This window comes from Giraffa tippelskirchi, chromosome 6 (assembly GCF_054371585.1).
Source record: "Giraffa tippelskirchi isolate mGirTip1 chromosome 6, T2T-mGirTip1v1.2.pri, whole genome shotgun sequence".
Classification (NCBI taxonomy): Eukaryota; Metazoa; Chordata; class Mammalia; order Artiodactyla; family Giraffidae; genus Giraffa; species Giraffa tippelskirchi.
Genome location: NC_137280.1, coordinates 122,259,340 through 122,281,244, shown reverse-complemented (window position 1 = coordinate 122,281,244; position 21,905 = coordinate 122,259,340). Strand labels below are relative to the sequence as shown.

General features: G+C 42.8%; 1 protein-coding gene across 34 annotated transcripts in view; it reads left to right on the top strand.

Annotated features, from left to right (window-relative positions):
- Nucleotides 1-21,905, top strand: part of KLHL3 (kelch like family member 3) — a 289,234-nt gene that overhangs the window by 225,487 nt on the left and 41,842 nt on the right. For all 34 annotated transcript variants that reach the window (XM_081500695.1, XM_081500692.1, XM_081500696.1 and 31 more), the window contains one exon: nt 15,079-15,195. In XM_081500695.1, coding sequence (XP_081356821.1) covers nt 15,079-15,195 — 117 coding nt within the window. The remainder of the gene's footprint in view (nt 1-15,078; nt 15,196-21,905) is intronic.

Sequence of the window (21,905 nt, the reverse complement as noted above, 5' to 3'; positions counted from 1 at the left end):
TTAGTCGTGCCCACTCTTCTCGACCCCATGGGCTATAGCCCGCCTGGCTCCTCTGTCCATGGAATTTTTCAGGCAAGAATACTGGAGTGGGTTGCCATTTCCTCTGCCAGGGGATCTTCCCAACCCAGGAATCGAACTTGCATCTCCGTGTCTTCTACATTGGCAGGTAGATCCTTTACCACTGTGCCACCTGGGAAACCATTTTGCTAGGAATATTCTCTACTTCCCTGTTCGTCTAGTTGAATTCCCAAACAGTTAAGATTCTCTTTCTACTAGGAAGAATTTCTTTACTCTAGAAGATGTAGTCTACTGTATTGGTAATAAGACAAACTTCAGTGTTGGCCGCAGGGATCCAAATCTCATCTCTTGTATTTACAAATCAGTGATGTGATGTTGGGCAAGAGACTTTGCTTCTCCACCTCTTTCCCCATTTGTAAAATGTAAGAAGTAATAGAGCGTGTTCCACAGGGTGGTTGTGGGGATTGAAGGAAGTAAGGTATGTAAAATGCCTAGTATAGTACCTGTTACCTTGTGGGTGCCTAGTCAGTGTTAGCTGAATTGACTGTTGACTGGGCATCTGGAATTAATTATTTACTCCTCTGTGTTCCAGGAAAACACTTACCTTGTTCTCCTTTTTACTGTAATTAGTTCTTTGCCAGTCTTACCTCCTCCACTCACTGAGAGTTCCCAGATGGTAGGGGCCTCACCTTATTTGGGATTTCAGTGGCTCAGTGGTAAAAAATCTGCCTGCAGTGCAAGAGACACGGGTCTGATCGCTCGTTCTGGAAGATCCCCTCTAGGAGGGAATGGTAACCCACTCCAGTATTCTTGCCAGGAAAATCCCATGGACAGAGAAGCCTGGTTGTCTACAGTCCATAGCGTCGCGAAGAGTTGGACACTACTGAAGTGACTGAACACACACATGCACACACACACACACCGCTTACTCATCTCAGTCCTCAGAGATGCTCAGTAAATGTTTCTTGAATTGTCCTAGTCCACCCTTAGTGTCCAAGCTTTAGGCCCTTTCCTGAGGGAATATTCAAAGAAAAGCCCTTGAGGAGGATTTTATGTTGGATATGAGACTGCGTCCAAAGGCACCTGTCCAGAGAATGGGGTGAAATTCACAAGGCCCTGCCTGTCATTCTGCAAAAGTTTGGTCAAGAAGAAAAGCAGTTGTTGGTTGAAACTATGGGCTGTACTGGGCTTCAGAGGGATCCCCAGAAGGTGCTTGCCACAAGCTGGGCTCTCCTGTAGGCTTAGGGACATCTGTGCTTCCTCTGGCTGATGTGAACAGCACTTCTGCAGGCCTCTTCCTGCCCCAGCCTCAGAAATGGAAAGGCTTTCCTCACTTCTTGCCAAGCCTCTATACTGTCTTCTCTGGACTATGCTACCAACTTGGCACAATTTGAAGGAATGAACCAGTTAACTGGTGTATAAATGTTGGTCTGTTGGCCAGTTTAGGGCCTACTTGAGCATATGTCAAGTGTAGTTTGAGAAAATGGAAGCAGACATATAAGCAGCAGGATTTGAATTAATTTAGGGGTGTTGAATTGAGAGGGAGACCCTCCTATCTTAAATTCATGGTGGCCCATCCTGCTCTGAGGTCTTTCTTCAGGTGAGGGGTTATCTATGCTTGTTGTGCCAGGACAGATGTGGAGGTGGTTGTTGGTAGAGGGAGGCAGTATAGTGCCCTGGAAACCACTTTGGTTTTGGACATGGGCAGAACTGGTTCCACGCTCAGCTTGATGCTTACTGGTTGTATGACCTTGAGAAGTCACTAGCTTTCTTTGAACTGTAATTTACTTACATGTAAAACTGAAACACTAAGAGTGCCTCCCTTATAGAATTGTCTTGAGGATTAGAGATAATGGGTTAAAAAAATGAAAATACAGTTTTGGTAGATGCTCAATAAATGGCAGCTATCATTGTAATTATCATAGTTCTCTATTTGGAGGTACCATTGATAAATGGCAGTGGTATCGATTTTGCTATTGGTAATGGTAAAATAAACCATGGTGTTAACTGCATCTTTTCAGAAACAGAAACATGGAAATACATATATACACTTAAAACTTGCCTGTAGTGGCTTTCATTTATTCATATGCTTACATATGAGTCACCCTTTCTATAGAATCAGTTTGGAGTGTATGTATTTTTCACATTATTGATGTTGTGTATCATATTTGGGTTTCAGAAATTATGTGTAACTTCAGAGTTATATGATGCTTTTCAGAAAGTATATTACTCATGGTATGTTTAAGATTGGCCATGTAATTTGAGGCTTATTAATGAATAGTGGGATTTGCCTATATTTTCTCTTTGGCAAATCCATAATTTTTTCCCCCTTAATTGATCGCTTATTTCTGGAAGTTTAATAGCTGGAAGCTTTTGACAAGGAGATGTTTGTCATTTGAATGCTAGCCTTTAGGCTTTGAAGATTCTGTAATCTGTTAGGAGCTTTGGTGATTTCTACTCTTTTTAATCATATTGTGTGATAGGCATAATTGTTTGCATGCACAATGGCTTTTTCTTGCAATATTGTGTTATAGTGAAATTTTTTGAGCGTATTCAAAGTAGTATCAGGGATCGTCATTTAAGTGAAAATCCAGCTGCATTTAATGTTAGCATCTGCAGAAAATTCAATTGCATCGGCAATCAAATAACCTGTATTCAGCAAAATTTACACTTGAACAGCAGTATCAGTTATATTATGGCTTACTTCTCTACTTGCAGCCTGCAAGTTTCTTTCCACATATATTATAAAATGCAGCCAGGTTTCAGATGTGTCTTACAACTATGCATCTTGAAATAGAGGAAATGTGGTATTTTACTATTAATGATGATTTTCAGTGTCTGTGGCTGGGCCCAGACAGCTTGTTTGCTGGAAGTTTCAAAGTATAGATTCAGCAGCCAGAATAACTGAATTCGATCCTGGCTCCTCTACTTTAACAAGCAGAGTGATCTTGAACAAGTTACTTATCTTCTACCAGAATGCATACACCATAATAATCAGGAATTTTGACTGTCTTATGGTTACTGCTAGAGTGGTATCAGGTCCTTGTGTGCTGTATGCTTAGTCGCTTAGTTGTGTCTGACTCTTCGCAACCCCACAAACTGTAGCCTGCCAGGCGCCTCTGTCCATGGGGATTCTCCCGGCAAGAATACTGGAGTGGACTGCCATGCTCTTCTCCAGGGGATCTTCCCAACCCAGGGATTGAACCCAGGTCTCCCACATTGCTGGTAGATTCTTTACTGTCTGAGCCACCAGGGAAGCCCATCAGGTCCTTGGTAGATACAAAAAAATGTTTGTTGAATGAATGAATAAAAGAGCCCTTCTAAATCTCAGTTTTCTCATCTGTGAAAGGGAGGTTGATGATAGTATAGTATTTATCTTATGGAGTTGTTCTAGGGATGAAATGAGATGATACATGTACCCATTGATTGGGGCCTTTCTCAAGGGGAAGCTGTTCCCAGGCCCTGTGTTGGTCTGGGTGGTTGGCATGACCTGTAGCTCTGTGCCTGGCAAGAGCTAGGCTGGTAGCTGTCTTTTGGTCCATCATCCCCAGTACCGTCTGGGCCTCTCCCAGAACTCAGATGCTGTTTTTCCTCAAGAGCACTTGCTTTTGCCCACGCCGCATCTTTTCTACCATGCTCAAGCTCCTTGAGGGCTATGAGGGTACCTTAGCCATCCGTGTGTCATACACAGTCCTGACGCAGAGCCCTGGGAGGCACTAGGAGGTGCTCAGCAGACATTTCCTGAACAGGTGACAAGGCAGACTGGGGTTGGACTCTGCCCTGAGCCAGCCAAGATTATGGGGACAATTTTAATATTTTTCCAGAGAATAAGGACAAATGTGGGATCTAGAGGTCAGACAGGGGCATGGATCTTTGCCATTTTCTCTCCTGTTTTTCCTCCTTGTAGTTTTTGTTTTAAAATTCCTGTTATTTGAGAGAGGACAAATGGATGTGGTAGGGATCACAGAATCACTAGTTCTTTGTGATCACGCCCCCCACCCCCCACCCCATCCTTGCTCAGGTAGAGGAATGATGCAGAGAAGCAAGCCCCTCCTAGTCACTGGAGTCTTTCCTATGGGAGGTGTCTCAGGGGTAGAGCTAATCCTGTGAGCAGATAGCCTGTTTCTTGCATCTCCTTTGAGACACAAAGTTCAGCTCTCATCACTTGCAGCCTTGTTGACCCAGGGGCAGGGTAAGCAAACTTCTGGGATACACATACTGTGAGGAGAAGGGATATAACTAAGTTCTACTGCAGTTTGACCACTGAATTTCTGGGTACTAGATTTTTCTGAATCTTTGCTTTCTCAGCTGGTAAATATGTTTCTACTTCTCAAGAATTTCATGCCTTCTTATGAAACTTTGTTGAGGCTTTTCAGAGTGAGAACTAACAGGGAAATGACCCACATTTCAGGTATAGGTCAGCGAGAAATTGGTTGGATCTCTTCAAAAAATTAGTGTCAAGTATGTGTTAGGAAGAGAAGCATGGATTTGTTTGTTTCTGCATGATCACATTTTAGGTACTATTATCTCCTAAAACTATGATCAGAGGCCACATTCTGATATTGTATCTCCTGGAAGGAAATGGACCTTGTCTCCTGGGATCTTTAGTGTTGTGAACTCTCCTGTCTGAATTCCTGGCCTCTCCCACCAGCATCAGGGATGGGTCTGGGGTACAGGCAGGAGCTCCCTGGCCAGTAGGCTGGGCTTGAGTGCTTGCTGCCAAGGCCCCATCCAGGGACCAAGCAAGTACATCCTATGCTTAGGCTGAGCTCTTGGCAGCCCTACCACACTCTGAGGTCAGCATTAGACCTGCCAAATTCTCAGCCTGCAAACAATGATCTGGCCTGGACTCCTGAGTCAGTGATACTCTTTTTTACTGTTCTCCTCTGAGAGCACAGTTCACTAAGCACCTGTGTCTGGAATACTACCACACTACGATCAAACACCTACCTTGACTGCTCACTGTGATTATTTCACACACTGTTAAAAAAAAGGTGTTTATGTTGCAGTAAACTCAGAGACATGAGCAAATGCAAAGTGCACAGCTCAACTTTTACAAAGCTAGCATCCAGATCAAGAAACAGAACTCCAGGTCTTCCTTCCAGTTACTACCTCCCACTTCAAGAAGCCAAACTACTATTTGACTTCTTATAGATCAATTTTACCAGCTTTTAAGCTTTGCATAAATGGAATCTTGCATGCTTTTGTGCCTGACTTGTTTTGCCCAGAGTACTGTTTTGCACATGATTCTAATTCTTACAGCAACTCGCAAGGCCATTTTGCAGAGGAGAAAACAAGCTTATTTACAGTAGATGGTTCTATGATCTGAAGATTTGAAGATCTGATGATTTGAAGCTGACTGTGTCTGCTGCCCTGCTTTTTATTAAGGAACCTCAACCCCTATGGGGAGACCCTTAGTCATTACCATTCAAGAGCTTTGGGGGAGTTCCCTGGTTGCCTAGTGGTTAGCATTCTGGGCTTTCACTGCTGTGGCTTGGGTTCAGTCCCTGGTGGGTTCCTGTAAGCTGCGAGGCATGGCCCCAAAAAAGAGGAAAGAGCTTGCAGTCTGGTGGGCAGACAGACTGATAAAGTGGCTGAGAAAAGTAGCTGGCTGTAATCAAAGTTCAAGGAAGGCACCCTAGAGTATTTTATTCCAGATTTTGAGGGTAGGGAAGGCCTCATAGGAAAGGGAATATCTGAACTAAAACTTGGAGAATGAAAAGTTGGGTTTTTGGAAATCTATTCAGGTTGAAGGAATTGTAGGAATATAGCCATGGAAGTTTGAAATAACTTACTGGGGGGAGAATAATTTGTGTAATGAGAATCAAGGGTTTTTTGGTGGAGGAACTGGAAGATAAGGCTGGGAAGGGAGTAGGGGTTGTGGACAAGGTTAGGCAGTGAGGGTTTTCTTCTTTAGGCCAGTATTTACCCAACTGCATGCTGTAAAACCATAATGGTATGAGATGTTTTTAGGTAAAAAAAAAGTATTCAAGTGAGATGCATTTGGGACACAGTGGCTAAAACAAAGGAACCAGATTAAGAAACTGTGGGACTCGTCTGGGCGTTTGTATATTAACGAGGATAGTGAATCTCTAAAAGGGATTTGCAGTTGTATATGAAGTGCCCCCCAGACTCGTTTTGTCCTAGAACCTCTTTACTACAGAATGTCTCTGGCGTCTAGTATTTTGAGGAATGTGTTAAGGAAGCCACCTTTCTTTGGTTGCCCCAGATAATTTTTGATTATTGCATCTGTTGATTTTCCTTTTCATTTCATTAGTGATCTGTATTTTTTGATGGTGAGACCGTCTTCAGAGGGTGTTATGTCCATGGGAGTCTGGGTTATCCCGGGCTGTGAAGGCACCCCTTCTAGAACAAGTTCACTGGTTTGGAAATAGTTTTTATATTTTTGTCTTGAGTACCCCTTGTACCACCTGGGTAGTATTAATTCAACCCCCTCATCTGTATATGACATGAGCCTTGGGTTCTGGTTTCTTGAAGATGAAGTTTTCACTCCCTAGGCCATAGGAAATGGTGAACTTCCTTCTACCTTCCTATAACAGATGATTGCAGTTCATCTATTACCAGTTTTACAGCTGAGGCTACACTGTCCTCAAGGAGCCTGTGGCCTACACATTCAACCTGATGAGGATGCTTGTCCTGAACCATTAAAGCCCATATCTGAATTCTGCAAGCCTATGAGCCATTTTGGTCTCAGCTTTCATTCAGCTCCCAGACTTAAATCCTTTGTTATTTAAAGCACTCAGCATTTACCTCTTGCTTCTGAGTATGGCTCAAATCTATTTTTTTGGTTTTATACCATTTTTTCATGTGTTTAGAGCTATAGGGGAAGATTCCTTCTGAGTCAACTCAGTATGCCATGTTGGCTAGAAGTTATTGTCCCTCCTTGGGTCATGTTCCTGTCATTTGTAGGATTAGTACAACTGAAGCAGTCTGTCAGCTTGGAGGCCTTTGTGTCAAACCATTGGGCTTCAGTCCTTTCTCTTATCCTTTGTATAGTGAATCATAGTGGAATTCTTTTTGTTGGCTATTGGCAGTAGTAGAAACCTGAAGAACAATTTCCAGGCAAGGTGCTGTTATTGTTATAGTTTTGTCATTGTTTTTGTTTATATGAAGTCAGATTTCTGGCAGTGTGCTGTTGAAGGAAGAGAAAGAACCATGTGCCTAGTCATTCCTGCTTTGATTAATCTATCCATTCTCTCAAGAAATATTTCTTGAGTGCTTCCTGTGTGACAGATACTATGTTAGCCACAGGAGAGACATTGATGAACAGATAAACACAAGATTCCTAGCCTCATGGAACTTACAATTACATGGAGGGAGACAAATATTTTTAAACACACATGCAAATAAATATGTGGCTACACATCGTGAGCACAGGGTGCTGTGAAAGTGCAGACTGAAAGCAGTAGTTCTGATTGCTGCCCTGACATCATGACTGGGTAGACCCCTTTCTCACTCTTTTACCTCAGTTTCTCTTTTTGTGAGTGTCTCTAGCTGTTTCACAGGGCTCTTGTGGGTCTGAAATGAAACAACTATAAGAAAGAGCTCATGTCAATGTATGGCAAAAACTATTACAATATTGTAAAGTAATTAACCCCCAACTAAAATAAATAAATTTATTTAAAAAAAAAAAAAGAAAGAAAGAGCTTTTTCAGTGTCATTTAAAACCTTAAGATGATGATACTATCTGAGAGATGAGGGCAACTAGATGAGGTTTTCCTAGAGTCTGGGGAGCCTTCAGACCAGTGGTATGCTGGTAAATGTTTAGCAGTTGGCTCTCCAATAAAAAATTCCAAGACCTCTGATTTGTTTGCTGATCCCTTTGCTAATTTCCATGGTGTGAATATTTCCACCAAGGTAACGTCACTAGACATTGAATTGGGACCAGCTCCAATCCATCACTGCTCCCAGCTGTGCCCCACGCTGTGTGTGGCAAGGAGTGGGAATATGGTTAACACACCTCTTGTTAAGTTTTGATTTGAGACAGAGCACAGAAGTATGATAGAATCATTCTTGTGTCTGGATGTGCTGTCTTGTCTTTTTTAAAAAAGTAATCTTATTTAAGTTTAAAACGTTTTTATTAAAATATAGTTGACATGCAATATTTTGTTAGTTTCAAGTGTACATCATAGCGATTTGACACTGAAATACATTATGAAATGGTCACATTAAGTCTAGTACCTGTCTGTCCCCACACAGTTATTACAATATTATTGACTGTATTGTTTATGCTGTATATTGCATCCTGGTGACTTATTTTATAGCTGGAAGTTTGTAACTCAAAATACCCTTCACCTGTTTTACCCATCCCTCCACCCTCCTTCTGTCTGGAAACCATATGCTTATTCTCTGTCTGTGAGTCTGTTTTCATTTTGTCTTGTTTGTTCATTTGTTGTTTTTTAGATTCCATATATAAGTGAGATGATATGGTATTTGTCATTCTCTGACATTTCACTAAGCATAATATCCTCTAGATCCATCCATGTTGTCACAAATTTCACTCTTTTTTATGGCTGAATCATATTCTGTGTGTGAGTATGTGTGTGTGTGTGTGTGTGTGTATCACATTGGAAGTGCTGTCTTCTTGATTTAAAATCATGGCAGTGCATTTGGCAAATACTATTGGCTCAGTCCCTAGGAAAGAAAAATATACCAGGGGATGTTCTAGGATGACAGGGAGGGTGCAGTTAGGATTTTGGATTTAGAAACATAGTTTTCCAGTTCAACAGTATGCCCAGGTTTTTCAAATAATTGTGCCTCTGAGATGCTATATTGCATAATGTTAAACCTGAATTTTTGGCATTAGAGGTGATTCCATGTCTCAGATCCACTGCTTCCTGGCAGAATGGTCTTGCACAGGTTGCCAACCTCTCTAAGGCTGTTTTCTCATCTATAAAATGTGAGCAGTGGTACCTCCTTCACAGAGTCTAGGGTGGACTAAATGAGGTCATACATGTGAAATGCTCAGCACTGTGCCTGCTGTTATTGCTGAAATTAGTCCTTCTCAATCTTGAGTAGCAAATCTGGTCCATGTAGGAATCTAGGTTTTCCCCTGATGTTCTCAAAGCTAGCTTTTTTCCCCATCCTGTGTTTGGCTGAGAATCACCCTTAACTGGACCTTTCCCTCTGCCAAGTCACCGCCCTGCCCTGTTTTAGTCTGAGTCCCCCTCTTGATTCTCAGAACATGATTTTTTTCTTTTAATTTATGTATTTTTAATTGGAGGATAATTGCGTTACAACACTGTGTTGGTTTCTGCCGCATGTTAGCATGAATCAAGCAGGGCCAAGTGCCCCGGGGCTCCCCTCTTTGCTCAGTGTGCAGGTACGCCTGGCTGGGCTCCCTCTATAACTTAGGGGGTAGAGTGGAAGGATCGGGTTCATCTAGTGTTTTCTGACCAAGGCTTGTGCTTGCATCGGAGGTGTGAGCTGAGGACCATGAAATCCGATTTTCTCCATCTCCTTTCCACGTAGTAACTTGTAGCATTCAAAAAATTGGTTCTGAGACATGAAGCAGTGAGGAAATGATGCTATGGGCTTCCCTTGTGGCTCAGCTGGTAAAGAATCTGCCTGCAATGCGGGAGACCTGGGTTCGATCCCTGGATAGGGAAGATGCCCTAGAGAAGGGAAAGGCTACCCACTCCAGTATTCTGGCCTGGAGAATTCCATGGACTGTATAGTCCCTGGGGTTGCAAAGAGTCGGACACTGAGTGACTTTCACTTTCTTTGTCTAAAAGTGAAACACTAAGTGTGCCTTGGGGGCAACTGGTTATTTCATCATGGGGTCCACGAAAAAAAATTTTTTTTTCATCTGAGTAGACATTACCCTGTACCATGATTGAAGCCACAAGGTTGCTGCTTAGATCTAACATAGCAGGGATTTATGCAGTTTTCCTTTAAAGGGCCAGAGAGTAAATATTTTAGGCTTTGTGGGCCACAGTGTCTCAATTCAGCTCTATTAAAGTGTGAAAGCAGCCGTACATAATTTGCAATGAGTGAGCGTGGCTGTGTTCCAAGAAAATTTTATTTACAAAAACAGGTGCATGTGGCCTGTGGGCTGAGGTTTGCCAACTGGGTAGCTACTGAGAATAATGGGAGAGAGTCTGAGCATTAGAGATGGGAGTATGTGGACCCAGCTCTCCTGCTTTCCGGCTCTGGACTTGGGTGAGTCACTCAGTACGGGGCCGGAGTGTCTACTCACTGGCCTTCAGGGGAGTCCGTGGTTATGGTATCTCTGGAGAGTGTGGCGCAGGACACGAGCTGCTGCTGTTTCTACTTTTGCCCCTTTGCATTGGCCACTCCTTTGACAGCAGGGGCTGTTGGGGATGATTGTAGGCCCATAGGCTAGTTGGAAGTTCATTTGCTTATTTTCCAAACATGACATCTAAATGAAAAAAATATGCGACCTCCTCTAGCTGCGGAGAAGGTCACCGTTGCTGCCAAGTGCTGTGGCTTTCACAGCTGAGTAGGTAAACAGTGCAACTGAGCGGAACCAGTTAGACAACTAAGCCAAAAATAAGGATAAGGTTAAATATCGACTTCATTAGACTCAGCCTGCATTGCAGCTTCTATAACAAAGACTATGCTGATTGACAGGGAAGGGTGTGATCAGCAAATCCCACCTACTCAAGGCCCTGCTGTTCATTCTTTAGGAAAGCGTTCTCATCCAGCCGTGCGCTCTGTGCCTGGCACTGTGCTTGGTTTCAGGAAGTGCAGAGACAGAGCTGATACCCTTCTCACCCTGCAGGAATCACAGTCCAGTAAAGGGAAGAGGAAGGCAGTGTGGGCAACCAAAGTGCAGAGCAGGACAGAACTGTGGCTATCCATCACCTAACCCAGCAAAGCATCCTTTGGTTCTGGGGCCTGGCTCTGCTTCCCTAGTCCTGCTGCCTGCTCCAGCCTGCTTACAAGCTCATTCTGAACTCTTTTGTCCATTCATTCTTTAAATACATTTGAATGTGTATTATGTGCCAGCAAGTAAGACAAGGTCCCTGTTCTCATGAATCTTAAGGGCTAATTAAAGAAACACAGTTATTTACAAAATAATGCAATAGGGTTGAGACACATAGCTCCGTGAGAGTTACTAATTTTTAGAAATGAACTAGACGAGGAGGATTTCCATGACGTGTGAGTCTATGTTTGTACACATGTAGGTTATTTTATGTAGAAATGGGAGCAAACTACATATGTGTACTGCTCCTTCCCTTCTGTTCCATTCCACTCAACTCTCTTCCTTCTCTTCTTTTTCTGATGGATTCCTTTCTGATCTCTCATCCAATCCGAGTATGCTCAGCCTGACTTAAGTACATGTTTAGGAAATAGGGCCAAAGCATTAGTAACATATCAATACACACAAATACACAGTTAGAATAAGAAAAATTGGAGGTTTTTTACCCACATGGGGAGATAAAGCTTTCATTTCAACTTGCAAATTTTGAAATTGTAAATTTTTCTGTCGTATTTACCTTTTCCCTTAGGATTTCTTTTCTTCTCCCTTCCACTTTTTATTTTGAAAAATTTCAAACCTATGGTAAAGTTGGAAAAGTATGAACATTCATATACTCTTTACCTAGATTCACCATCTGTTAACATTGTGCTTCATTTGCTTTCTCTCTTTCTCTCCATAATCTTTTATTTTGCTGAATATTTAATTTTTATTTTTGACAGTACATTGTAGACATCATGATACTTTACCCTTAAGTATTTTAGCTTGCACTTCCTAAGAACAAGGAAATTCTCTTTCTGAGCCATAAAATCACTATCATACCAAACAAATGTAACACTGACACAATAATATTTTCTAATATACTGTCAGCATTCAAATTTCCTAACAGTCTCAAAAAAAGTCTTTCATGGTTGTTTCTTTTTAATCCATGACTCAAATAAGGATCATGTCTTGCATTTAGTTCTATGTCTCTGAAGAAGAAGATTAAGCGTGCATGCTGTCACGACTGACTCTTTGAGACCCCACGGACTGTAGTCCGTCAGGCTCCTCTGTCCATGGGATTTCTCCAGCAAAAATACTGGAGTGGGTTGCCATTTCCTTCTCCAGGAGATCTTCTGTTTCCCTGCCTTTCTTAGTGTCTTTCATAATGCTAACAGCTTTTTAAATGGCAATTTAAAAATTTTTTTGTTTATTTATTTTTGGCTTTCCTAGGTCTTTGTTGCTGCGCTTGGGCTTTCTCTAGTTGTGGCAAGTGGGGGCTGCTCTCTAGTTGTGGTTCATGGGCTACTCATTGTGGTGGCTTCTCTTGTGGACCACAGGCTCTGGGCACGTGGGCTCTGTAGTTGTGCTACAGAGCACAGGCTTAGTTGCCCCTCAGCATGTGAAGTCTTCCCACACGAGGGATTGAACCTGTGTCCCCTGGATGACCAGGGAAGTCCCCAATGCTAACAGTTTTGAAGAATCCAGGACACTTATGTTGATGAGTGTCCCACACATGGAGTTGTCTGTTTCTTTGCTATAAGATTCAGGTTTAACATTTTAGAAAGATTGCTGCATAGGGACAGAGAAGGCAATGGCAGCCCACTCCAGTACTCTTGCCTGGAAAATCCCATGGACGGAGGAGCCTGCTAGGCTACAGTCCATGGGGTCGCTAAGAGTTGGACACGACTGAGCGACTTCACTTTCACTTTTCCCTTTCATGCACTGGAGAAGGAAATGGCAATCCACTCCAGTATTCTTGCCTGGAGAATCCCAGGGACGGCGGAGCCTGGTGGGCTGCCCTCTATGGGGTCGCACAGAGTCGGACACGACTGAAGCGACTTAGCAGCAGCAGCAGCAGCTGCATAGGGAATGCTGTTTCCCTCTCATTAAGTCACATTCAGGAGTGTAATATGAATTTGGCCTGTTTGCTAGTGGTATTAACTTTGACTACTTGTTCACGGTGGTATCTGTCAGATCAACCAATTTGAATCTCCCCCACTCTCCCTATGTAATTAATAAGTATTCTGTCAGATGACACTTGGAGAACTGTGAATATCTTGTTCCCAAAAACTTTTCACCCAATGGTTTCAGCATCTATGGTTGACATTGGCTGAATCAGTTATTATATCAGTGGTTGCAAAATGATGCTTTTTTAATTCTGTGTTTTTACCTTATTAGCTGGCACTTTTCTGTGTACAGCAGCCTTCCCATACTTTTTAAAGTCCTTATGGACTCATGGATTCTTTTTTCTCTTTGGGTTTTGATTCATTGCTATCTTTTTCTTTTAACTAAATATATTTTAAATGAGGTATGATTTACATACAGTGAAATGTATAGATATTAAGTGTAAGATTTGATTAGTTTTGACAAATGCACTTGCCTATGTAGCTCCCTCTCTATCAAGATATAGACCTAGCCTATATCTTGGTCCCTTCCCAGTCAGGGCTGAATTATTTCTTCATTATCCTGTTCAGTTCAGTTCAGTCGCTCAGTCGTGTCCAGCTCTTTGCGACCCCATGAATTGCAGCACACCAGGCCTCTCTGTCCATCACCAACTCCCAGAGTCTACCCAAACCCACGTCCATCGAGTCAGTGATGCCATCCAACCATCTCATCCTCTGTCTTCCCCTTCTTCTCCTGCCCCCAATCCTACCCAGCATTAGGGTCTTTTCCAATGAGTCAACTCTTCACATGAGGTGGCCAAAGTATTGGAGTTTCAGCTTCAACATCAGTCCTTCCAATGAACACCCAGGATTGATCTCCTTTAGGATGAATTGATTGGATCTCCTTGCAGTCCAAGGGACTCTCAAGAGTCTTCTCCAACACCACAGTTCAAAAGCATCAATTCTGCGGTGCTCAGCTTTCTTCACCGTCCAACTCTCACATCCATACATGACCACTGGAAAAACCACAGCCTTGACTAGACAGACTGTTAGATGTTTAAATTGTCCCAAATGTCGGCAGTGAAAAAGCTCTGTCTAGCTCGCTCTGGTCTGTCTGTTGTGTCCCCTTGATCTTTGATCACTTTCTTGCTTTCTGGCACAAGAAAATGTTTTGTCTTATTATTAGTTGTTGTTATCATTGTTTTTAACAGCTGAAAATATCCCATGTCAATACTAGTTTAATAATTTTTCCACTAGTGGACTTCAGATAGTTTCTTTATCCTCTTACAAAAATCCTGCAGCAAACATCTTGGAACACATATTCTTGCACCACTTGTGTGAATATTTTTGTTGACTAGAGCTCTGGAAGTTATATTTCTAGGTCAAAGATGTGCACATTTGAATTTTTGATTGCTATTGCCAAATTCTTCCTTCCCCTCTTAAAAAAACCATGTTAATTAAGCTTCCATAAGCAGTGGTGGTTTCCCCGCTGTCTTACCAATGCTGACGTTTATGCTTGTCTTTGTGTATGGTGGTGCAGGGTTTGAATCTGAACTTAACCTTGAGTAAAGCGAACATTCAAACCATAGATTCCCCTTTTGGTTCCAAGACCTGTTTTGATTTGTATAGAAATGAAATCTCTCCTCAAAGGAAAGGTTCAACTCAAGGAGAAATTTTTGCCATTCTGTCATTCAGTTTCAAATTCCCCGTTATTACCAGCTTTTGTGGGGGACGTCTTTATAGTTTTTGTTCTGCATTAAATGAACATGGGAAATAGATGAAGAGAGGGGTTTGTGTGATGAAGATGAAAAGGCATTGCCCTCAGGGCTTCTGGTCCTCTTGGGAAGTCTTTGTAAAATTTGATTCAGAGTTATTGCTCTGCATTTCTACCCTGGGGTAACTGTTGGAATTGATTTTTATTTTGCAGTGAACCTTGATGATTCTGTGTTTGGGGCAGCAGGTTTTTCTTAGTGTACGTGTGTGTGTGTGTGTGTGTGTGTGTGTGTGTGTGTGTGTGTGTGTATGAGGGAGGCAGAGAAAGCACTCTGACATGACATCAGGTAGTAAATATATTCTGTTTTTATTATTATTTTCAATATTAGACCTTAGGTTAAATGCCTTTGTGGAGACTTGTAACTTTTCTTTCTTTTTTAAGGTTGAAGAAGTTGTTTGAAAGCTATTTTAAAGTTATTATCTCTTTGCTAAAGTTCCCTATTTCGGTTTTTCTTACAGGTATTTGAAGCTGTGATTTCGTGGATCAATTATGAGAAAGAGACCCGTTTAGAGCACATGGCAAAACTGATGGAACATGTCCGTCTCCCTCTCTTGCCGAGGGATTACCTCGTCCAGGTGAGAGCTGTGTGAAGAATCAAGCGCTTCCCTGGTCACCCAGGCCTCTAGGAGTAGCAATGGGCAACCCTGGTTGTATGGAATGGTGAGGAGCTTCATGGGTCTTTGGTGTGGAGTGAGGGCACTGACCCACTGATCCTCAGTGTGAGGATGTGGTAGTGTGAGGTTTAAGAGCCTAGGTTTGAGAATGAGACACTTAGGTTTAGTTCCTCCTCTTCCACATCTTAGCTTTGAGTCTCAGTTTCTTTTTCTGTAGAAGGGAAATTGTACTACAGCCCGGTAGGGTTGTTATGAGGACCAAAGGAGTTGTAAGTATGTAGTTCAGGTGTTTAGCATGGAGCCCAGGGATAGCATGTGTTCCACAGAAGTTAGCTGCTTTTGTTGTGCAGGACTTCAGCTGGGAGGGTCATTTCTATGTTCCCTTTTTGCTTCATGTTAGGCAACTTGGGGACATAAAAATCAACTCTTCACAGCTGCCTGGAATACATACTGCATATATGGGCTTCCCAGGTGGCTCAGTGGTAAAGAATCCACCTGCCAATGTAGGAGACACAGGAGATGTGAGTTCGATCCCTGGGTCAGGTAGATCCCCTGGAGGACGGCATGGCTACCCACTCCAGTATTCTTGCCTGGAGAATCCCCATGAACAGAGGAGCCTGGTGGGCCCATTCCGTGGGGTCGCAAAGAGTCGGACATGACTGAGTGAGCACACACTGCTTCCTCTAAAACATGGCGCCACATGTTTTTTCATTTAATCGTATAACAACCCTGTGAGCAGAGGTTATAACCCTCTTTTTACAAATGTGGGCTTTGAGGCTTATGGAGGTTGGGATTTATGTGGAGTCTCCAGCTAATAGGTAGGTGGCAGGGTCAGGATTCAAATCCATGTCTGTCTGGCTCCAGAGCACCCCACCTTCCCTAAGCAGGCACTGCCTTACTCTCTGTTCTGTTTGTGCATTACACAACTGACTTGGTAGCATAAATGGCATTAGATGTTTTCCAAGCAGGCAGAAGATAAATAGATAAACTTAATAGATAGACTTAATAGATAAACAACAAGTGCCAGGGCAGAAGGCCAGCTCAGCCATTCTCAGGAAGTCTCTGGGAGGAATGGCAGGTGTAAAGCAAGGATTAGAGGAGGTTCAGTATCCAGCAGCAGAGCTCTGTCACTTCTTGACCATAAGACACTGGGTAAATCCTCAATCTTTCTAAGCCTCTGCCTTCTCATATGGTGAAAAGAGCCCCTGCCCTTATAGGATCATTTGAGGATCAAATGAGCTAAATCATGTAAAGCCTATAACCCAGTGTTCAGTGATACTACTACTCTCATCACACTACTGCTGCTCTTGGTACTAGTGGGAGACAGTATCCTTACCAGCACTTGTAAAGTCCTCAGTTTGTGACAGTGTTGATCACAGGCCTCAGAGGTCATTGGAATGTTCTCTGGATGTCTGAACCTCAGCCCTCTTCTCAGGGTGTTGAGCTAATTGCTCAGTCATGTCCGATTCTTTGCAATCTCGTGGATTGTAGCCCGCCAGGTTCCTCTGTCTGTGGAATACTCTAGGCACGAATACTGGAGTGGGTTGCCATTTCCTTCTCCAGGGGTCTTCCCAACACAGGGATTGAACCCGGGTCTCTTGTATTGCAGGCAGATTCTTTACCTCCTTCGCCACCAGGGAAGTCCAAGGGCCAGAGTGTTTACTCACAAACCTTCAGATGTGCCCTGCGTTTTACACTGTGGATGGTATCATTGCCACCTGGTGGCCGCACATCCTTCCTGTAGGAGAGGCCCCCTCAGCAGAGGAACCAAACCCACTCCAGCTCCCAGAGTTGGAACCAAGCCTCCCATGGAGTGGGCCCAGCCGCCTGTAGAGGTGGATGCTTGGCCTCCAGCACAGTCTCACCTGCACAGGGACCAGGGGTGGCCCGTGGACTTGGGTTCTGGAGAAAGCTAAAGGGGCCTTAGAGAACCCGTGCTCACTACCTCCATCGGGTGCCCACAAGGGAAACTTAATGAAGACTTTAGGAAATAGTTCCTGGGTTGTTAGGGCAAGGTCAGGTTTAGGTCTGGAGAAGGAGGAAGACAGAGACAATGGGTGTGAGATCTGTGGTGTGGGACTTTTTTTTTTAAGGTTTTTTTTTCAGAACACCTTTGGAAGGAGATATTTCATTAACACTCATTTGACCTTGAAACTTCAAACAGTTCTAACCACTGAGGATGACTGATGGAGGAGGAGAGAAAGGAAAGCTCTGGGCAGACCTGTACCAACATTGATTCCTAGGGGAGGTGGTTTTTTTGTTGTTGTTCTTAGTTGGTTTTTTTTTTAATAGCTAACATTTATCAGGTTTTCATTAAATATTTAAAAATATTGTGCCAAGTGTATAACATAGTATATCTTATTTTAAAATTTGTTCTTGTCATAAAGTATGTATAATATAAACTTCATCCTTTTAACCATTTGAAGTGTACAGTATAGTGGCATTAATTGCATTCATTGTGCTCTACAACCATCACCATACCCATTTCTGAAACTTTTTCATCATCCCAGATTGAAACTCTGTACACATGAGTACTCTCTGAATGAGTGCTTTGGGAGAAGTAGCTACTCGTGCATTTTTCCTTCTTCCCAAGTTTTTAAAGAGATCCTCTCCTACCCTTTTAATTTTTTTTAACTGACCCTAAATGTTTATGATTTGTCCCAACTTGCCTTAGCCCCTCAGTGGGACAGAAAAAACCTTCCCAGAAAAGGGAGTGTTCCTGAGGATCGTCTGTGGGGAAGGAGGCATCCGGAGGTAACAGAGGTGTTCTCACTGACCCTCCTTTTCCTGGCATTTCTGACACTGCTCTACAGATGATGGCCCTGGCCACATTCCCTTTCCTGGTTACAGGTGAGGACCCAGGAGAGGCTCAGCCAGGCCTGTGCATGACCGCTCCAGGGCTGAGAGAGTTGAGATGGAAAGGCCCTTCTCATTCTCTGACTAGACCTGAGAGCTCATGGTCAGAACCCTTGTTTTGTTCATCATTTTCTCCCGTGAGGTTCAGCACTGAGCTGCTGAACCAGGAGACATTCAATCACTGTTAGCTGCTGAATGAAACTGACCTTTGCAGATAACTCCCAAACACTCCAGCAAAGAAAACATGAAGTAGCCTTCGAGGATCACACTACCCCTTACAGACATGCCATGTAGCAATCTGACCTGCACCCAAGGGCAGAGATTTGAGAGTTGAGGTACCAATATGGTTCACGCTTAGCTTTGCTCATGAAATATTTAGGCTTAAGTCCTTGGCTCTAGAAAAAGGCATGAAGAAGTCACAACCCCAGCTTAGATGGGGTCCAAGTGGAGGTCAGTTGGTGGGACTTTAGTGTGAGACATTCTTTCTGCTCTGATATGTTATAGAATGCCTCACTGGCTGCTTCTCCCTGAGGCTTGTACAGTAAAAAAAGGGATATGAATTCTTCATGAACATCACCTTATTACACCCAGTGCCTACAAGAGTTGGCTGTTGGGTCCCACCATCTTCCTGTTTCCCTCCCTCTCCTTCTCTCAAATGCCTGACCATTTGCCTTAAACGTTATAAAGTTTAGGTTGATACAAACGTAATTGTGGTTTAGGACTGTGAATTTTAAATCACCGTAACTAGCCTTAAACACATCTTTTTTTTTTTTTTAATTTATTGTTTTATTGAAGGATAATTGCTTTACAGAATTTTCTTGTCTTCTGTCAAACCTTAACATGAACCAGCCATAGGTACACATATATCCCCTCCATTTTGAACCTCCCTCCCATCTCCCGCCCATTCCCACCCCTCTAGATTGATACAGAGCCCCTGTTTGAGTTTCCTGAGCCATACAGCAAATTCCCGTTGCTCTCTGTTTTACATATAGCAATGTAAGTTTCCATGTTACTCTTTCCATATATCTCACCCTCTCCTCCCATCTCCTGATGTCCATAGGTCTATTTTCTATGTCTATTTCTCCATTGCTGCCCTGTAAATAAATTCTTCAGTACCATTTTTCTGGATTCCATATATATACATTAGAATATGACATTTATCTTTCTCTTTCTGACTCACTTCACTCTGTATAATAGGTTCTAGGTTCATCCACCTCATCAGAACTGACTCAAATGCATTTGTTTTTATGGCTTAGTAATATTCCATTGTGTCTATATACCACAGCTTCTTTATCCATTCATCTGTCAACGGACATCTAGGTTGCTTCCATATTCTAGCTATTGTAAATAGTGCTGCAATGAACAATGGGATACAGTTTTCAATTTTAGTTTCCTCAGGGTATATGCCTAGGAGTAGGATTGCTGGGCCATATGGTGGTTTTATTCCTAGTTTTTTAAGGAATCTCCATACTGTCTTCCATAGTGACCATATCAATTTACATTCCTACTAACAGTGCAAGAGTGTTCCCTTTTCTCCACACACTCTCCAGCATTTATTGCTTGTAGACTTTTTGATGATGGCCATTCTGACCAGTGTGAGGTGATATCTCATTGTAGTTTTGATTTTCACTTCTCTAATAATGAGCAATGTTGAGCCTCTTTTCATGTGTTTGTTAGCCATCTGTATGTCTTCTTTGGAGAAATATCTCTTTACGTCTTTTTCCCACTTTTTGATTGGGTTGTTTGTTTTTCTGGCATTGAGGTGTATGAGCTGCTTGTATATTTTGGAAATTAATCCTTTGTCAGTTGTTTCATTTGCTATTATTTTCTCCCATTCTGAGGGTTGTCTTTTCACCTTTCTTATAGTTTCCTTTGCTGTGCAAAAGCTTTTAAGTTTAATCAGGTCCCACTTGTTTACTTTTGTTTTTATTTCCACTACTCTAGGAGGTGACAATATACAGCCTTGACGTACTCCTTTTCCTATTTGGAACCAGTCTGTTGTTCCATGTCCAGTTCTAACTGTTGCTTCCTGGCCTGCATACAGGTTTCTCAAGAGGCAGGTCAGGTGGTCTGGTATTCCCATCTCCTTCAGAATTTTCCACAGTTTATTGTGATCCACACAGTCAAATGCTTTGGGATAGTCAATAAAGCAGAAATAGATGTTTTTCTGGAACTCTCTTGCTTTTTCGATGATCCAGCGGATATTGGCAATTTGATCTCTGGTTCCTCTGCCTTTTCTAAAACCAGCTTGAACATCTGGAAGTTCACTGTTCACGTATTGCTGAAGCCTGACTTGGAGAATTTTGAGCATTACTTTACAGCATGTGAGATGAGTGCAATTGTGCGGTAGTTTGAGCATTCTTTGGCATTGCCTTTCTTTGGGATTGGAACGAAGACTGACCTCTTCCAGTCTTTGGCCACTGCTGAGTTTTCCAAATTTGCTGGCATATCGAGTGCAGCACTTTCACAGCATCACCTTTGAGGATTTGAAATAGCTCAACTGGAATTCCATCACCTCCACTAGCTTTGCTCATAGTGATGCTTTGTAAGGCCCACTTGACTTCACATTCTGGATGTCTGGCTCTAGGTGAGTGACCTTATTTAACTTATATGCAGAGTACATCATGAGAAATGCTGGGCTGGAAGAAACACAAGCTGGAATCAAGATTGCTGGGAGAAATATCAATAACCTCAGATATGCAGATGACACCACCCTTGTGGCAGAAAGAGAAGAAGAACTAAAGAGCCTCTTGATGAAAGTGAAAGAGGAGAGTGAAAAAGTTGGCTTAAAGCTCAACGTTCAGAAAACTAAGATCATGGCATCTGGTCCCATCAGTTCAGTTCAGTTCAGTCGCTCAGTCGTGTCCGACTCTCTGCGACCCCATGAATTGCAGCACGCCAGGCCTCTCTGTCCATCACCAACTCCCGGAGTCTACCCAAACCCATGTCCATCGAGTCAGTGATGCCATCCAACCATCTCATCTTCTGTCGTCCCCTTCTCCTCCCGCCCCCAATCCTACCCAGCATTAGGGTCTTTTCCAATGAGTCAACCCTTCACATGAGGTGGCCAAAGTATTGGAGCTTCAGCTTCAACATCAGTCCTTCCAATGAACACCCAGGATTGATCTCTTTTAGGATGGATTGATTGGATCTCCTTGCAGTCCAAGAAACTCTCAAGAGTCTTCTCCAACACCACAGTTCGAAAGAATCAATTCTGCGGCACTCAGCTTTCTTCACCGTCCAACTCTCACATCCATACATGACCACTGGAAAAACCATAGTCTTGACTAGACGGACTTTTGTTGGCAAAGTAATGTCTCTGCTTTTAAACATGCTATCTAGGTTGGCCATAACCTTCCTTCCAAGTAGTAAGCGTCTTTTAATTTCATGGCTGCAGTCACCATCAGCAGTGATTCTGGAGCCCAAAAAAGTAAAGTCTGACACTGTTTCCACTGTTTCCCCATCTATTTCCCATGGAGTGATGGGACCAGATGCCATGATCTTAGTTTTCTGAATGTTGAGCTTTAAGCCAACTTTTTCACTCTCCTCCTTCACCTTCATCAAGAGGCTCTTTAGTTCTTCTTCACTTTCTGCCATAAGGGTGGTGTCATCCGCATATCTGAGGTTATTGATATTTCTCCCGGCAATCTTGATTCCAGCTTGTGTTTCTTCCAGCCCAGCGTTTCTCATGATGTACTCTGCATATAAGTTAAATAAGCAGGGTGACAATATACAGCCTTGACGGACTCCTTTTCCTATTTGGAACCAGTCTGTTGTTCCATGTCCAGTTCTAACTGTTGCTTCCTGACCTGCAT